The 19,051-nt window shown below is 41.3% G+C and overlaps 1 protein-coding gene across 1 annotated transcript in view; it reads left to right on the forward strand.

The window, feature by feature from the left end:
• Positions 1–13,055, forward strand: part of LOC115189402 (NACHT, LRR and PYD domains-containing protein 12) — a 30,406-nt gene extending 17,351 nt beyond the window's left edge. Inside the window, exons 6-19 of the mRNA XM_029748011.1 lie at positions 535–708; positions 788–961; positions 1,371–1,544; positions 2,124–2,170; positions 2,307–2,862; positions 4,180–4,223; positions 4,846–4,883; positions 5,356–5,420; positions 5,553–5,767; positions 5,956–6,215; positions 6,373–6,501; positions 11,966–12,092; positions 12,168–12,197; positions 12,681–13,055. Of these exons, the coding sequence (XP_029603871.1) occupies positions 535–708; positions 788–961; positions 1,371–1,544; positions 2,124–2,170; positions 2,307–2,862; positions 4,180–4,223; positions 4,846–4,883; positions 5,356–5,420; positions 5,553–5,767; positions 5,956–6,215; positions 6,373–6,501; positions 11,966–12,092; positions 12,168–12,197; positions 12,681–13,015 (2,368 nt within the window). The 3' untranslated portion in view covers positions 13,016–13,055. The remainder of the gene's footprint in view (positions 1–534; positions 709–787; positions 962–1,370; positions 1,545–2,123; positions 2,171–2,306; positions 2,863–4,179; positions 4,224–4,845; positions 4,884–5,355; positions 5,421–5,552; positions 5,768–5,955; positions 6,216–6,372; positions 6,502–11,965; positions 12,093–12,167; positions 12,198–12,680) is intronic.
• The last annotated feature ends 5,996 nt before the right edge of the window (positions 13,056–19,051 follow it).

A 19,051-nucleotide genomic window follows, 5' to 3' on the forward strand; every position in this document is an offset into this window, starting at 1 on the left:
TGACATGGTATATGGGGGTGTAGAGAGAGACCCAATGACATGGTATATGGGGGTGTAGAGAGAGACCCAATGACATGGTATATGGGGGGTGTAGAGAGAGACCCAATGACATGGTATATGGGGGTGTAGAGAGATTCCCAATGACATGGTATATGGGGGGTGTAGAGAGAGACCCAATGACATGGTATATGGGGGGTGTAGAGAGATTCCCAATGACATGGTATATGGGGGTGTAGAGAGAGACCCAATGACATGGTATATGGGGGGTGTAGAGAGAGACCCAATGACATGGTATATGGGGGGTGTAGAGAGATTCCCAATGAGCTGGATGATTCTCTTCTCATCAATCATCTTGTAAAAACATATACTACAAATATATAAATAAATAAATATAGATACTAAAAATTAAAAGGGTTGTAAAAAGTATGTTTTTAACATTGGTTAATCATGTCCTTCTGTTATTGTCTTAATGCATCTCATTATTCTTAAACCTTTGCATATTTAACAGTGTATAGACATATCTCCTCTCTCCAGACTGGATGGCTGTAAAATCACATATGAATCCTGTGAGACTCTGACCTCAGCTCTGCAGACACCAAACTCCCCCCTGAGAGAACTGGACCTCAGTTATAATGACCTGGGAGACAGAGGAGTGGAGCTGCTCTGTGTTGGACTAACCAGTCCACTCTGCAACATACAGACACTAGGGTGAGTTAAATATCTTCAGTATGAGTTATTATGTGGATGTTTTAAACATGTGTTAATCATGTGCTCTTCTGCCCTCTAGTCTAGGTCAGTGTGGTCTGACAGAGGGTTGCTGTTCACATCTGGCCTCAGTCCTGAGTTCACACAACTCACAACTGAAACAACTGGAGCTGAGAGACAATGACCTGCAGGACTCAGGAGTTACACTGCTGTCTGCTGGACTGGAGGATCCAGACTGTAAACTACACACACTGGGGTAAGTACAGCTGTTTCAGTCAGGTCTGTACTGAGCTGAGTTACACTGCTGTCTGCTGGACTGGAGGATCCAGACTGTAAACTACACACACTGGGGTAAGTACAGCTGTTTCAGTCAGGTCTGTACTGAGCTGAGTTACACTGCTGTCTGCTGGACTGGAGGATCCAGACTGTAAACTACACACACTGGGGTAAGTACAGCTGTTTCAGTCAGGTCGGTACTGAGCTGAGTTACACTGCTGTCTGCTGGACTGGAGGATCCAGACTGTAAACTACACACACTGGGGTAAGTACTGTGGAAATCTAATGTTTCATCACAATATTTGTGTCATGGACAAATGTATGGGTGTCCTACAAGATGATTGACACCAGTACACCAACCTAGACAGCTGTTGTGTGTCTCTCTGTAGGCTGTCTGGCTGTCTGGTCACAGAGGAGGGCTGTGCTGCTCTGTCTTCAGCTCTGAGGTCATACCCCTCCCACCTGAAAGAGCTGGACCTGAGCTACAATCACCCAGGAGACTCTGCAGGAGGACTGCTTTCAGCTGCTCTGGTGGATGCCACATATAAACTGATGAAGCTGAAGTAAGTCAGAATAGAAGTCCTAATAGTGTGAGCAGTGGTTGTGTCATATGTAGTGTAGTAGGGTCAGTAACATGAGGACATGATGGTAGAATTAAGGGGAAGTTTACTCAGCAGGCTGAACACTCCAACACAGCATACATCATCACCACATGAATACTCTTCTTCTGCATCTCTGATATCCTGTTGGAATTGTACTCCGCTCTGTATGCAGTAGGTAGGATATAATACCTGTATGTCTCTAGTAATGAATTGTACTCTGTTCTGTATGCAGTAGGTAGGATAGAATACCTGTATGTCTCTAGTAATGAATTGTACTCTGTTCTGTATGCAGTAGGTAGTATAGAATACCTGCATGTCTCTAGTAATGAATTGTACTCCGTTCTGTATGCAGTAGGCAGGATAGAATACCTGTATGTCTCTAGTAATGAATTGTACTCTGTTCTGTATGCAGTAGGTAGGACAGAATACCTGTATGTCTCTAGTAATGAACTTGGATAGTGCACCAGAACACAACAATATGGTTTAAATGTTGACTGCTTTATTAGGTATTTGTCAGTCATTAACCTGTTTCTCCTACAGTGTGGATCATGGTGGAGATTGCAGGCTGAAATCAGGGCTGAGGAAATGTAAGTCTCTTCAATCCTAATTAACTGTATTTTTAGAACTATAGTAACATAGTAACTAATCAATACTTGTTCTGTAACTACAAAACAACATTTTATATGAAGATGTGGTTTGATTAAACTCTCCTTTTGTCTACAGATGCCTGTCATCTCACCCTGGACCCAAATACAGCAAACCCAAACCTGATCCTGTCTGAGGGGAACAGGAAGGTGACGTTGGTGGAAGAGAAGCAGCATTATGAAGACCATCCAGACAGATTTGACTATCATCCCCAAGTTCTCTGCAGAGAAGGCTTATCTGGATGTCGTTATTACTGGGAGGTGGAGATGGATGGTGACATGGCTGACATTGGTGTGGTGTACAAAGGAATGAACAGGAAGGGAAGGGAGGATGACAGTGGTATTGGAGCCAATAGGAAGTCCTGGTGTTTAGGCTGCTCTGATGGCCTATTTTACCATGCTGGAGTCAGTAGCAGAGCCATCTCTGGTCCTGTTTCTAAGAGAGTTGGAGTGTATCTGGACTGGCCAGCTGGTACTTTGTCCTTCTATAGTGTGTCCTCCTCTGGTACACTTACATACCTTTACCGAAGACACACCACATTCACTGAACCCCTCCATCCTGTATTTGGGTTTGTGGTTTGCTCCACCTCCTCCTCAGTGACCCTGTGTCAGATAGATGACCAACACATTCAGAGGTGAGTCATAGCAATGTTTTATCATTTGTTTTCCTCTGGAATCATTTCTATAATTACATTAGTAGTAGTGGTGTGTTTTAATGTGTTCTGTTGGACCTACAGACAGTTAGATTAGTAGTAGTGGTGTGTTTTAATGTGTTCTGTTGGACCTACAGACAGTTACATTAGCAGTAGTGGTGTGTTTTAATGTGTTCTATTGGACCTACAGACAGTTACATTAGCAGTAGTGGTGTGTTTTAATGTGTTAGTAGATTCCTGTCCTCTATTTAATTTCAGTCTGTTAAATAGAACAGCCTCTCTGTAATGTCATTCTCTCTCTAACCACTAGAGGGCATCAGAACCTGTTAAATAGAACAGCCTCTCTGTAATGTCATTCTCTCTCTAACCACTAGAGGGCATCAGAACCTGTTAAATAGAACAGCCTCTCTGTAATGTCATTCTCTCTCTAACCACTAGAGGGCATCAGAACCTGTTAAATAGAACAGCTTCTCTGTAATGTCATTCTCTCTCTAACCACTAGAGGGCATTCGAACCTGTTAAATAGAACAGCCTCTCTGTAATGTCATTCTCTCTCTAACCACTAGAGGGCATCAGAACCTGTTGAATAGAACAGCCTCTCTGTAATGTCATTCTCTCTCTAACCACTAGAGGGCAGCAGAACCTGTTAAATAGAACAGCCTCTCTGTAATGTCATTCTCTCTCTAATCACTACCTGGGGGTATGTAACTCATGATACCTGGTGACTTCACATCTCTAAGGGCTTTCCTCAAGATATGCAATGTCTTCATTAGTATTGCCTCTATGAAAGTTGACATAGTAGGTTATGTCACATTTAGGCAATGCGCCCTACATAGGGAGTTGTTCTCTCACCCCATATAGACTTGTTGTATGTCTTATGAAGATTGTATGTATGATATATAAAGCCTTTATAAGTTGTATTTAGTTTAATCACAGTCTATCCTTCTGCTTTACCAACAGTAGAGACCATGATGGAGAGAGTTGTATCAAGCCTGGACCTGAGAACACCAGAGACCATGATGGAGAGAGTTGGATCAAGCCTGGACCTGAGAACACCAGAGACCATGGTGGAGAGAGTTGTATCAAGCCTGGACCTGAGAACACCAGAGACCATGATGGAGAGAGTTGGATCAAGCCTGGACCTGAGAACACCAGAGACCATGGTGGAGAGAGTTGTATCAAGCCTGGACCTGAGGACACCAGAGACCATGGTGGAGAGAGTTGTATCAAGCCTGGACCTGAGAACACCAGATACCATGGTGGAGAGAGTTGGATCAAGCCTGGACCTGAGAACACCAGAGACCATGGTGGAGAGAGTTGGATCAAGCCTGGACCTGAGAAATGTGAGTGTTAACTGATAATTGTTTTTAAATCAAAATTATTTTAAGCGTTCATTGTAGTTGAGTCCCAGTCAAGGAACACAATCATGATCTATTTGGTCAGAACAAACTTAAAGGTAGAGTCAGCAATATGACGTAGATGCACAAAGTAAACAGCATAGTGGGTCAATTTCTACAACAACTAAGAGTGTTGTAGCACAAGGCTAAACTTCTCCACTGTTTTGTTCCCGTGACTAACACTCTGTTAGAGAGTGAAGAGGACCCTTGCACATGGGCAGATACTGTGTGTGACTGTGTGAGAGAGAATTCAGGCATCTTGCTCATCACAATATCTGTGGTGCTGCTCATACAACATCATTTATCTGACTCTACCTTTAAGCTCTCATCCTAGGATCTACCAGAAATCAGACCCCAACATCTACAAAACATGGACCAGAACGATGCTGTTTCCTGCTTCCACAAACATTAATTAATATAACACTAATGTCAGATTATGGTATGCTAATGAGTGTACATTCTGAGACTGTTGATCACTTATATTCATTTTTATAAAAAGTCTATTTAATCATTATTCATTCAATATTCCATGAGATTGTCCATTTTAAATAACTACTTTTGACTTCAGGGATTCCTCAGAGCTGTAAGACTTGTGACCATGTTGAGGTAAGTCATAATGTCAATTCTTACTTTTACATACCTGCAGGAGTCAGGCACAGTCTCAAAGCCAGAACTGTACTGACCAACCATTCATACTGGGATATAGACAGTCCTGTGTTCTGCTTTAGTAATATAAACACAGTCTCAAAGCCAGGTGTGTACTGACCAACCATTCATACTGGGATATAGACAGTCCTGTGTTCTGCTTGTAGTCATGCAGGATTTTAGCTGTTGTCATATTTTGTCATTAGACAGTTTAATTGATAAATCACCAGCATTCCATGTAACATTGAATAAATAGATTGGTTACTTTGGTTAATGGGCCAGTTTCCCAGACACAGATTAAGTCGAGTCCTGGACCTTAAAGATCTTTCTATTGAAACTTCCATTGAGCATGCTTTTTAGTCCAGCACTAGACTCAATCTGTGTCCAGGAAACAGGCCCCATATGTATTACTGACATGCTTGACCTTGTTCAGGACTCCACACACTGGCTTCAGATTGAACCCTTGACTTCCACTGTCCAGGGAGTGACAATGTTCAGGTAAAATAACTACTTTTAACATTTCATTCCACTTGCTAGTGTTTTTCCCCATTACCTTTGGGAATAGTCTTCTAATCCAACCTCTCCATTTGACCATTGACCCTCTCTACCATATCTTGTTGTTGCCCTCAGGCACAGGACACCCAAAGGGAGTTATGAGTGCACAGTGTCTGGGCTCCGCTGGCTGTGTGAGAGAGATGTCATTCTGAAGTATCACTTCAGGAACTGGGAACCCTACAGTCAACTTCTGAAAGACATGCAGTACACACAAGGTGGTCCATTGCTGGACATCACTATGGAGTTAGGTGAACTGGAGGAAGTTCATCTGCCACACTGTGTCTGTTTAGGTAAAACCATATAGAAATAGAATTCAGAAAGACATTTCCATGTAACTGAGTTTCACTTCCTGAATGAATCAATGAACTATTCTGGGAGTTTGAGTTTACTGTGATCTGGTACTGCATATTCTTTGTGTTTTAGATGGATGAATAATACAATATTTGTCTTTCTGTCTCCTTTTTATTGTGTTGTTCAGGGACCAACCCTTCTCTGAGGAATGAGATGAAGATTCTTCATGTAGAGGAACATGGAGTGTCTTTAGAGGAAGTGCATGAGGTCACCAGATTCCATGCTAAGATTCTCCATCCCAAGTTCTCAGCTATCTCTGTTATACTGAGCTATATCTTTTCTTGGAACGTAGATGTCCACTGTGAGCTGATGCTCTATCTGACAGTGAAAAGGGAAACATTAATTTCTCGCCTATACCTGTTCCCCAGTAACCCCGGACAAATACAGGTGAGGTATCATTATTATAGAGATGACCTTAACTAATCAGTGGTGCAGTTTATGTTGACACTCATTAAATGAAGATAAGTGTGTTGCTAGTTTTCTGAATAATGTTTGAATTAGACTATACATTGACTGGCTGTGTACTCTGTGCCTCAATTCGCAGGCTGTGGAACAACAGGAATCAAAGTTTCAAGGGTCTAAAAGGTTTCCCAACACAAGACCAGAGCAGTCCTTCAAACTGAATAGTTCCTTCAGACTGAACATTCCCTGTTCTACCTCCATCACTCCACCGGTAAAGTTTTAGTACACTAAGTAAATGAATCTGACATTTAAGTCACATCTCGCTGTCTGTCTCTGTCTCTGTCTGTCTCTGTCTCTGTGCATGCTGGCAGTGTTTGGTGCATGCAGGGTATTGTATGAGCGAGTGTGAGTGTTGTCTGGAGTTAGATCGCCTGTGGTTTCTTTCTTGTTTACTTTTCTTGGTTGTTTTCCTTTTTCTGCTGATTCAGGTTTTTTTCAGTGGTAGAATTAGATATATTGTATTTCTTGTTGAATTGTCCTGGTGTTGGTGGGGATGGCGACCCACATGGGGATGTCACTGGAGATGGGGATGGCAGTGGAGGAGATGCCCGGTACGAGTAATGTGGTACAAGTGGGGAGTGTTGAGAGGGATGTGGCAGAGGGGAGTCAGGGGCTTGGGGCCTCCGTTTTAGGAGGATCAGGAGAAGGATATGGATATTTCTGATATGATAGCAGCTGGCGATGACTCAAACAATCAATCAAGGTTAGACAGGTTGTATGTATCTATGCACTACTGTAGTAGTTAATGAAGGTGGTGTCGGTGCAGCAAGGTTAGACAGGTTATATGTATCTGAGCTCTACTGTAGTAGTTAATGAAGGTGGTGTCGGTGCAGCAAGGTTAGACAGGTTATATGTATCTGAGCTCTACTGTAGTAGTTAATGAAGGTGGTGTCGGTGCAGCAAGGTTAGACAGGTTGTATGTATCTGATCACTACTGTAGTAGTTAATGAAGGTGGTGTCAGTGCAGCAAGGTTAGACAGGTTGTATGTATCTGATCACTACTGTAGTAGTTAATGAAGGTGGTGTCGGTGCAGCAAGGTTAGACAGGTTATATGTATCTGAGCTCTACTGTAGTAGTTAACCTGTTAGGGTATAGGGGGCAGTATTGAGACTTTTTGAAAAAAGATGTGCCCATTTTTAAATGCCTCCTACACCTACCCAGTAACTACAATATGCATATACTTATTATATATGGATAGAAAACACCCTAAAGTTTCAAAAACTGTTTGAATGGTGTCTGTGAGTATAACAGAACTCATTTGGCAGGCAAAACCCTGAGACAGATTCTGACAGGAAGTGGATACCTGATGTGTTGAATTGACTTTGAGCCTATGCCATTGAAAAACAAAGGGGGTGAGGTATATTCTGGCACTTCCTATTGCTTCCACAAGATGTCCCCAGCCTTTACAAAGTGTTTTGAGTGTTCTACAGTGAGATCTGACCGAATAAGAGCCATGGAACGTGATGGTCCATCATTCACCCTGGCGCGCGATTTGATGGTGGGTACTCTCATTCCGAAACGTTTTAAAAGAAAACCCAATGGTCCGCCTTGAATTTTATTCATGTTCTGGTTAAAAAAGGCCCTAATGATTTATGCGATACAACGTTTGACATGTTTGAACGAACGGAAATATATTTTTTCCGTTCTTGAAGTGAAGTGAAGTCCGGCTGGCTTAGATCATGCGCTACAACACGGAGGTTTTTCGACATAAATGATGAGCTTTTTTGAACAAAACTACATTCGTTATGGACCTGGGACTCTTTGGAAGTGACATCTGATGAAGAGAATCAAAGGTAATGGATTATTTATATAGTATTTTCGATTTTAGATTCCTCCAACATGGCGGTTAGTCTGTATCGCGATGCGTATTTTTCTGGCGCAGTGCTCAGATTATTGCAAAGTGTGATTTCCCAGTAAGGTTAATTTAAAATCTGACAAGTCCATTGCGTTCAAGAGATGTAAATCTATAATTCTTTGAATGACAATATAATATTTTAGCAATGTTTTCTAATATTAATTAATTATTTTGTCGTCATGACTTGACTGCCGGTATTGGAGGGAAACGATTTCCTGAACATCAACGCCATAGTTAAACACTGTTTTTAGATATAAATATGAACTTGATAGAACTAAAAATGCATGCATTGTCTAACAAAATGTCCTAGGAGTGTCATCTGATGCAGATTGTAAAAGGTTAGTGCATAATTTTAGCTGATTGTATGGTTTTGGTAAAGCCTGTCTTTGAATCGACAATGCATTGCACACCGCTATTGTCAATGTACTCTCCTAACATAACCTAACTTTATGCTTTCCCCGTAAAACCTTTTTGAAATCGGTAAACGTGGTTAGATTAAGAAGATGTTTATCTTTCAAAGGCTGTAAGTTAGTTGTATGTTTGAGAAATTTGAATTTGTACATTTATTTGGTTTCAAATTTGCCGCTCTTGAAATGCACCTGCTGTTGATAGGGTGCGCCACAGGTGGCACGCTAACGTCCCAGGTAGCCTCAAGAAGTTAATGAAGGTGGTGTCGGTGCAGCAAGGTTAGACTGGTTATATGTATATGAGCTCTACTGTAGTAGCGTTGTAAGATAACATTACTCCTGTGGGTTTTTCTGATCCCCATATTGTTACTGTTGATATTCACTTGTCCTGTTATTAAGGTCAACACCTTATTGGTATTTTAATGTGAAGATATTACATGACGCCATGTTTTGGGAAAAGTTTTTGTTGTTCTGGGAAAAATGGACGGTTATTAATTAGAATTTGAATCCTTGAGACAATGGTGGGAGGTTGGGAAGGCCCAAATACGTGTGTCTTGTCAACAGTATACTGCTCTGTCTAGTATTGAAGTTAAAGAGACTATCAGGGCCCTTGAACAGGACATCAAATCTATTGAATTGAAGTTGCTCACTCAGAGAGACCCCGGAGCCCCTGGCATCGATGTTTTACCTTCTGAGTTCTTTAAGCACTGGGGTGCTACCCCAGCTGTCTATTGGTGGGGATTTTTATGAAGTGGTGTGTGAATCTTTTCATGAGGATTCTCTTTCTGTATCCTGTCAATGTGCTGTGCTTTCATTGTTGCCAAAAGGCAGGATTTGGCCCTTTTAAAAAAAACTGGCAACCTGTTGCATTGCTGTGTGCATAATATAAAATGATATCTAAGTGTCTCTCAAACAGGTTGAAAGAATAGCTGGGGCTGTTGGTCCACAACGACCAGTCTGACTGTGTACCTGACCGCTCTATCGTTGAGAACTGGTTTCTGATAAGAGATGTTTCAGATGTTTGTAAACTGTCTGATGTGAATGTGGGTTTACTTTCTTTGGATCAGAAGAAGGCTTTTGACCGTGTGGACCACCAGTACTTGTTCAAACAATGCAAGCCTTTGGGTTTGGGGACGTTTTTTTTGTCTTGGATGAGTTTACTGTATGCTGGGGCCTCATGTATGGGTTGAGCTGCCCCATCCCTGTCCAAAGGGGTATTAGGCAGGGATGCCCAACTTCAGGACAGTTATATTGTCTGGCAATTGAACCAATGCTTTGTTTTTTTAAGAGCGAGGCTTACTGGTTTCTCTGTGCCAGGGGTTATGAAGGGTCCCACGATAGCACTGTCGCATATGCAGATGACGTGACAGTTTTTATTACAGGGGGTGAGGATGTTAAGGTTCTCTCAAACGCTCTAAAGGTGTGTGAGGGGGTCTCAGGTAGAGTTAATTGGGGAAAGAGTGAATCGCTGTGGGCAGGTCAGCTTCAGATGGGGTCCACTCCACGGTTGGGATGAACACTGTTCTTACAGTGTCCCAGGTTGGTGGGGATGATTGACCTGATCACTAGCTGATTCTCAGCTCTGGGAGAGGTTTTCTCTTCCCAAATGTTTATATTTGGGACAAAGTACAGGTTTAGTAGAAGGGGTGTAGTTCTCTTAACTTTGTGTCAGGGGCAGCTAAATTAGGAATTTGGAAAACATGAAAGAACAGTATTCGGGGACAGGGGTCTGTGGACGTGGTGGGAATGCTGGAGGGGATGTTGGCAGTGAGACTGAGGGTTGAGTTTGCCTGTTACAAAATGATTAACATTGATCTGTTTGAGTATATGGGGCATTCAGAGGCTGTTGTGTTGAGTTATTGTGGAGGAAGATTTGGTGTTGTGTTTTTAATTGATGTTTAACCATGTTTTTGTTTAACCTGTTGAGGATCTTATCCCGATCTTATCCCGGTATTGGGATTCATTGTCATGTGACCATGGCGGGGAATTCAAAACTGCAAGAGTAATCATTTCAAAAAATCAAATAATCAACTATTTTCCTCCATTTGAAAGATATATCTCCTAAATCTAACCACGCTGTCCGATTTTCAGAGGCATTACGGAGAATGCATAAAGTTAGGTTATGTGAGGAGAGTACATTGACAATAGCTGCGTGTAATGTTTAGCCAATTCAAAGAAGGGCATCAACAGACAGAAAACTAGCTAGAATTATGCACTTACCTTTGACAATCTGCATCAGATGACACTCATAGGACATTATGTTATACAATACATGCATTTTTAGTTCCATCAAGTTCATATTTATATCCAAAAACAGCATTTACAGTCGCGGTGAAATTCAGAATTTTTTTCGGCTCGAATGCACCCAGTGAATCCAGCATTACAAATCACGGAATTACTATTCGAAAACATTGGTAAATTATAATATTGTCATTCAAAGAATAATATATTATCATCTCGTAATTGCTACCGAATGGCCAGATCTCAAAATAACTTTACTGGGAAATCACATTTTGCATAAACTGGGTACTATGCTAACAACAATAAGCTATATGCTAAGCTAAGCTAAGCTATACCGTTAGCATTAGCATCATCTAATATCGATAATAACATTCTAAATATCCCCTTACCTTTGATTATCTCCATCAGAAGGCGCTGCCAGAGATCCCAGGTCCAGAACAAATGTGGTTTCTTTTGACAAAGTTCATAATTTATGTCCAAATAGTTAGCGTTCAGTAGGCTCCCACAAAATGAGGTGGGCAGTGTAAAGTCACGTCGAAAAGCTAAAGAAAACCTAGTAAATAATCTATTTACGTTTGTTTAAACATGTCAAACGTTGTTTAGCACTAATCTTTTGTTCCATTTTTAACGTGAAACATCAGTAAACATCAGTAATATTTTCACACAACCTATCAAGTGTCTAGAATAAACGATAATGACAAAGGCACTCTTCTCAGATTCATGCGCAGGCGCAAAAAATGAAGTGATGACGTGTCAACTTGTAAGCTTTCTAATTCGGTCTGTATTAATCACAGATGCTTCCAACAACTTTCTAAAGATCGTTGACATCTAGTGGAAGCAGTAGGAGTTGCGAACTGAATCCTTTCTCACTGTGGTATCTTTAAAACAATGACACTAAATAGTACAGTCACAAAATTCTCATTTTTTTTAATCTATTTTTCACAGGTTTTTGCCTGCAATATGAGTTTTGTTATACTTACAGACACCATTCAAACTGTTTTAGAAAATTCATAGTGTTTTCTATCCGAATGTGTTAATAATATGCATATCCTAGCTTCTGAGTTGGTGTAGGAGGCAGTTAAAAATGGGCACATATTTCTTTCAAAATTCTCAATACTGCCCCCGTGGCCCGTAGAGGTTAACCTGTCTCTCTCTCTCTCTCTCCCTCCAGAGGATTCATCTCATACATAGAGACACCACACCAAGCTTTTTCAAGGTGGTTATGGAAATTACAGGGATTGAGATGGAGTTAATCGGTGATGATGAGAGGACAGTATGGAAAGAAACTCTACAAAAATGTAGGAGAATGTCAATCATCACTTTTTCTGACAGATGCTGTTTAGAGTGATATAACCTATTTCTGTTTCTTTCAGATGAATACATCTCTGACACCCATTCAACTAGTAAGTAAACATGAGAAATACAAACCAATGACTTGAGGGTCAGTCAACATGATTTACTGTAGGACCTGGACTAGTCCTGATTATAAAAGACTGTCTTCAAGAACAATGACATCTCCCCCAGGACTTTATGTAGATTAGCCTGGTTCTGAATGACCCAATGACATCTCCTCCAGGACTTTATGTAGATTAGCCTGGTTCTGAATGACCAAATTACATCTCCTCCAAGACTTTATGTAGATTAGCCTGGTTCTGAATGGCCCAATGACATCTCCTCCAGGACTTGATGTAGATTAGCCTGGTTCTGAATGCTCCAAACTGTTTTTCTATGTCTGTGAAACCGTCCCTAAATGTGAATATGTGATATGTTCAGGTCGTTATTGTAAAAGATAATGTTTTCTCAATACTTTTATTTTAGTAGTCTGCTTCTAAATGACTGAAATGTAAATGTACAAATGTAGTTATTTTGTAACCTGACTCTCTCAGGTGCTGTGTTGGGGGCAGGAGGTCCGGCTGAGAGCAGTCTGACTGGTTCTGCAGAGCAGCAGCTGCATTCTGTACGGACAGAGTTTGTGAAACGAGTGTCAAGACCTGTCCTGAATGAACTGCTGGACGGACTCCTGCAACACACAGTCATCAACCAGGAGGAAATGGAGTCAGTGAAGGTGATAGCTGAGAGGGCAGAGAAGGCACGTGACATCATCGACATGGTGTTGAGAAAAGGAAATGAGTCATGTTCCAGGATGATCAACCTTCTTGGGGAGCTGGACCCCTGTCTTTGTTCACTGCTTCAGATCAACAGTGTTGGAGTACCAACCTAATGGTAGAATGGATAGTAACAGTGTTGGGGTACCAACCTAATGGTAGAATGGATAGTAACAGTGTTGGGGTACCAACCTAATGGTAGAATGGATAGTAACAGTGTACAAACGTTATGGAGAAAAAAACATAGTATATATTGTATATATGTGTGTGTGTGTGACGACCCTCCCGCTCTGTCACTCTGTGACGACCCTCCCGCTCTGTCACTCTGTGACGACCCTCCCGCTCTGTCACACTGTGACGACCCTCCCACTCTGTCGCACTGTGACGACCCTCCCACTCTGTCTGCAGAATTCTTTCTCTTTGATCTTGTTTTCTTTAATAGGATGTCGGTGGGGAAGGAGCTGGAAGGGTCGTCAGTGAAATGGGACACACCTGGGCTTGACTGTGTCCCGGGGATAAATACACCTTTCCCCCATTCATTGAGGAGACTCTCTCCACCCAGACACACTGTTGTTTTTGGTTGTGGCATTTTGGGGCTTTGTTGTGTTCATTTGTTTTGGCACCTCTCAACAGCCCTCATTATCACCATCTGTGAACACATCCACTCACTTCCACTGCTGACTACACACCCCATTGTTACTTGTATATAGTTGACTTTATTTAATAAATGTTTTTCTATATCTCCACGTTCTCTCCCTCTTTGTTACGGGCTATGAGCTGGTTCCTAACAGTGTATCAGAATTAGAATATGAATTAGAGGTAGACCTCTTGACCTCGATTATTGGAGGACCAAAAAAAGCCGATACCGATTAATCGGCCGAATTGTTTTATATTTTTTTATTTGTAATAATGACAATTACAACAATACTGAATGAACACTTATTTTAACTTAACAAAAAAAGAAACCCAGCCTAAAACCCCAAACAGCAAGTAATGCAGGTGTAGAAGCATGGTGGCTAGGAAAAACTCCCTAGAAAGGCCAAAACCTACGAAGAAACCTAGAGAGGAACCAGGCTGTGAGGGGTGGCCAGTCCTCTTCTGGCTGTGCCGGGTGGAGATTATAACAGAACATGGCCAAGATGTTCAAATGTTCATAAATGACCAGGATGGTCAAATAATAATAATCACAGTAGTTGTCGAGGTTGCAACAGGTCAGCACCTCAAGAGTAAATGTCAGTTGGCTTTTCATAGTCGATCATTGAGAGTATCTCTACCGCTCCTGCTGTCTCTAGAGAGTTGAAAACAGCAGGTCTGGGACAGGTAGCACATCCGGTGAACAGGTCAGGGTTCCATAGCCGCAGGCAGAACAGTTGAAACTGGAGCAGCAGCACGGCCAGGTGGACTGGGGACAGCAAGGAGTCATCATGTCAGGTAGTCCTGAGGCATGGTCCTAGGGCTCAGGTCCTCCGAGAGTGAGAAAGAAAGAAAAAGAGAGAATTAGAGAGAGCATACTTAAATTCACACAGGACACCGGATAAGACAGGAGAAATACTCCAGATATAACAGACTGACCCTAGCCCCCCGACACAAACTACTGCAGCATAAATCCTGGAGGCTGAGACAGGAGGGGTCAGGAGACACTGTGGCCCCTTCCGATGATACCCCCGGACAGGGCCAAACAGGCAGGATAGAACCCCACCCACTTTTCCAAAGCACAGCCCTCACACCACTAGATGGAAATCTTCAACCACCAACTTACCATCCTGAGACCGAGTATAGCCCACAAAGATCTCCGCCACGGCACAACCCAAGGAGGGGGGCGCCAACCCAGACAGGAAGACCACGTCAGTGACTCAACCCACTCAAGTGACGCACCCCTCCCAGGGACCTCATGGAAGAACACCAGTAAGCCATAATACATCAATAAAATCATTTTAGTCTCAAATAAATAATGAAACGTTAATTTTGGTTTAAATAATGCAAAAACAAAGTGTTGGAGAAGAAAGTAAAAGTGCAATATGTGCCATGTAAAAAAGCTAACGTTTAAGTTCTTTGCTCAGAACATGAGAGCATATGAAAGCTGGTGGTTCCTTTTAACAAGAGTCTTCAATATTCCCAGGTAAGAAGTTTTAGGTTGTAGTTATTATAGGAATTATTGGACTATTTCTCTCTATACGATTTGTATTTCATATACCTTTGACTATTGGATGTTCTTATAGGCACTTTAGTATTGCCAGTGTAACAGTATAGCTTCCGTCCCTCTCCTCGCTCCTACCTGGGCTCGAACCAGGAACACATCGACAACAGCCACCCTCGAAGCAGCGTTACCCCGGTAGAGCAAGGGAAACAACTACTCCAAGTCTCAGAGCGAGTGGCGTTTGAAACGCTATTAGCGCGCACCCGGCTAACTAGCTAGCCATTTCACATCGGTTACACCAGCCTCATCTTGGGAGTTGACAGGCTTGAAGTCATATACAGCGCAACGCATTGCAAAGGGCTGCTGGCAAACGCACGAAAGTGCTGTTTGAATGAACGCTTACGAGCCTGCTGCTGCCTACCATCGCTCAGTCAGACTGCTCTATCAAATCATAGACCTAATTATAACATAATAACACACAGAAATACGAGCCTTAGTTTCTGGATTCGACCATATTAATGACCTATCATCTCGAAAAGAAAACGTTTTTCCTGTCAGTGAAATATGGAACCGTTCCGTATTTTATCTAACGGGTGGCATCCCGAAGTCTAAATATTCCTGTTACATTGCACAACCTTCAATGTTATGTCATAATTACGTAAAATTCTGGAAAATTAGTTTGCAACGAGCCAGGCGGCCCAAACTGTTGCATATACCCTGACTCTGCGTGCAATGAACGCAAAATGACACAATTTCACCTGGTTAATATTGCCTGCTAACCTGGATTTCTTTTAGCTAAATATGCAGGTTTAAAAATATATACTTCTGTGTATTGATTTTAAGAAAGGCATCGATGTTTATGGTTAGGTACAGTCGTGCAACGATTGTGCTTTTTTCGCAAATGCGCTTTTGTTAAATCATCCCCCGTTTGGCGAAGTCGGCTGTCTTTGTTAGGAAGAAATAGTCTTCACAGTTCGCAACGAGCCAGGCGGCCCAAACTGCTGCATATACCCTGACTCTGTTTGCAAGAGAAGTGACACATTTTCCCTAGTTAAAAGAAACTCATGTTAGCAGGCAATATTAACTAAATATGCAGGTTTAAAAATATATACTCGTGTATTGATTTTAAGAAAAGCATTGATGTTTATGGTTGGAGCAACGTGTACCTAAGTGATTATATGCAACGCAGGACAGGCTAGATAAACTAGTAATATCATCAACCATGTGTAGTTAACTAGTGATTGTTACGCACGCCTCTTGAAAGAGGGAACGCAACACCCTGCTACAACTCAACTCTCCGTGGTGTGAAAGAGATATGGACTGTAGGTGTGAGTAAGGATGACAAATAGGCAGAGAATACCGTTAACTGGGAATTTATTCCTTCACACGGTAAGTTTGGGGGAAAAGGGGCTGGACGGAACCAAAGCAAAGAAGGTAAATATCAAAGCCCTCTCTCCTACCTTAACTGCCTACCCACTACTTACCTAACTAGCACCACCTGGTGCACTAACCAAAATACAGGGGATGGTCCGCCCAGGTCTTTCCTAGTGTGCATAGACAATAAATTACTACGGGTATATGTATGCCCGCGGGCCTCTTGCCTAAGCACTCCCTAGGTGCCTTCCCCTTCCCCCTTGGGAACAAATGAAACAGAATATTCCAAATGTCTTCACAACAAACTGAGAAAAAACAATTAACTCAGGACATTAAAGAAGCTCTCTCTGAGCAACAAACTAACACAGAACATTGCAATCAGCTCTCACAGCAACAACTACACAGTACATAACAAATGTCTTAGCAACAACCAATGTGCTATAACTCTCAGCCAGTATCTCTGTGTCTCCATTCTGAGCAACAGAACTGGAACCCCGTTAATCCCGTTCTGCCTGCGGAACCCCTAGCCAACTGCCAATGGCATCGCACCGCGCGAAATACAAAACCAACTAAAATACCACTAAAATACCACAATTCAATTTTCTCAAACAATCAACTATTTTACACCATTTTAAAGATAAGACTCTCGTTAATCCAACCACATTGTCCGATTTCAAAAAGGCTTTACAGCGAAAGCAAAACATTAGATTATGTTAGGAGAGTACTCAGCCAGAAATAATCACACAGCCATTTTTCAAGCTAGCATATATGTCACAAAAAAAAAAAAACACAGCTAAATGCAGCACTAACCTTAGATGATCTTCATCAGATGACACTCCTAGGACATTATGTCATACAATACATGCATGTTTTGTTCAATCAAGTTCATATTTATATCAAAAACCAGCTTTATACATTAGCATGTGATGTTCAGAACTAGCATACACACCGAAAACTTCCGGTGAATTTACTAAATTACTCTTGATAAACGTTTACAAAATACATAACAATTATTTAAAGAATTATAGATACAGAACTCCTTTATGCAATCGCAGTGTCAGATTTTAACATAGCTTTTCGGCAAAAGCACATTTTGCAATATTCTGAGAATATAGCTCGGCCATCACGGCTAGCTATTCAGACACTCGCCAAGTCGAGGCTCACAAAACTCAGAATTACTATTAGAAAAATTGGATTACCTTTGCTGTTCTCGTCAGAATGCACTCCCAGGACTTCTACTTCAACAACAACATGTTGTTTTGGTCCCAAATAATCCATAGTTATATTCAAATAGCTCCGTTTTGTTTGTGCGTTCAGGTAACTATACGAAGGGTGACGCGCGGACGCATTTCGTGACAAAAAAATTCAAAATGTTCCTTTACCGTACTTAGAAGCATGTCAAACGCTGTTTAAAATCTATTTTTATGCGATTTTCCTTGTAAAATAGCGATAATATTCCAACTGGACGATATTGTATTCATTCAAACAGGTGAAGAAAAACATGGAGTACTCTCGTGCGCAACAGGTTAAATAAAGGTAAAATAAAAAAGAAATATATATATTTTTTTTTATCCGCCAAATCGGCGTCCAAAAATACCGATTTCTGATTGTTATGAAAACTTGAAATCGGCCCTAATTAATCGGCCATTTCGATTAATCGGTCGACTTCTAATCTGAATCATTTGGACCAGGGAGACCTGATCCTAGATCAACACTCCTACTCAACACCATGGGGTGTATTCACTAGGAAACAGACCTGATCCTAGATCAAAACTCCTATTCAACGTTTAGGATTACACTGAATGCTTTCCCCCTAAAACAGGGAATTTGTCTAAAATAAACTACTTTTTTGTTGCAAAATGTTGTGCTACGGTGGGTGACTAATTAATACACCCCTGATCTGACTGGGCTGTAAATCTTTGTTAAAAATGCAACAAACAAAAAAATTTTTTTTTTTTTTTACCTCTCCACCCCCCCACCTCTTCGGAGGACAAATATCTTAGTTTTATTTCAGCTTTTTTGCTACACATACACATACATACGTATATCCATACACACACACATTTCCATATGCCTTATATTTTTACATTGGGATGTGATGTTTTACAAAATGTTTGAATCTTTCTAATCGTATATTATCCACAGATTGAGAGCTAAAGATGTAAATTTTTTCCTGTGAGTATTATTATGTTATTTATTGACTGACTGTGGTTTTCCAAATCACCCAACACTGCTTTTTGAAGGTTCATTTTAAGTGCATGTGATGTTCTAACCGTTCCTGAACCTGTGAGCAGAAACTTGCTACATCGGGGCAATACCAGAATAAATGATCTATTGATTCTGTCTCTTCGCAACAAAATCTACAGAGCTGAGATTGTTATATATATATGTATTTATAGCATTCTGTTGGTGGCAAGAATTTTACAGTGAGGGAAAAAAGTATTTGATCTCCTGCTGATTTTGTACGTTTTCCCACTGACAAAGAAATGATCAGTCTATAATTTTAATGGTAGGTTTATTTGAACAGTGAGAGACAGAATAACAACCTTCTCCATTTTCCAGTTGCCTCCTCCATTTTTGTGGTAGTGCTGCAATCAGTTGGTTGTAAATGTGTATTGAGCAGATATTCCCATGTATTTTC

This window comes from Salmo trutta, unplaced genomic scaffold, assembly GCF_901001165.1.
Source record: "Salmo trutta unplaced genomic scaffold, fSalTru1.1, whole genome shotgun sequence".
NCBI classification, from domain to species: domain Eukaryota; kingdom Metazoa; phylum Chordata; class Actinopteri; order Salmoniformes; family Salmonidae; genus Salmo; species Salmo trutta.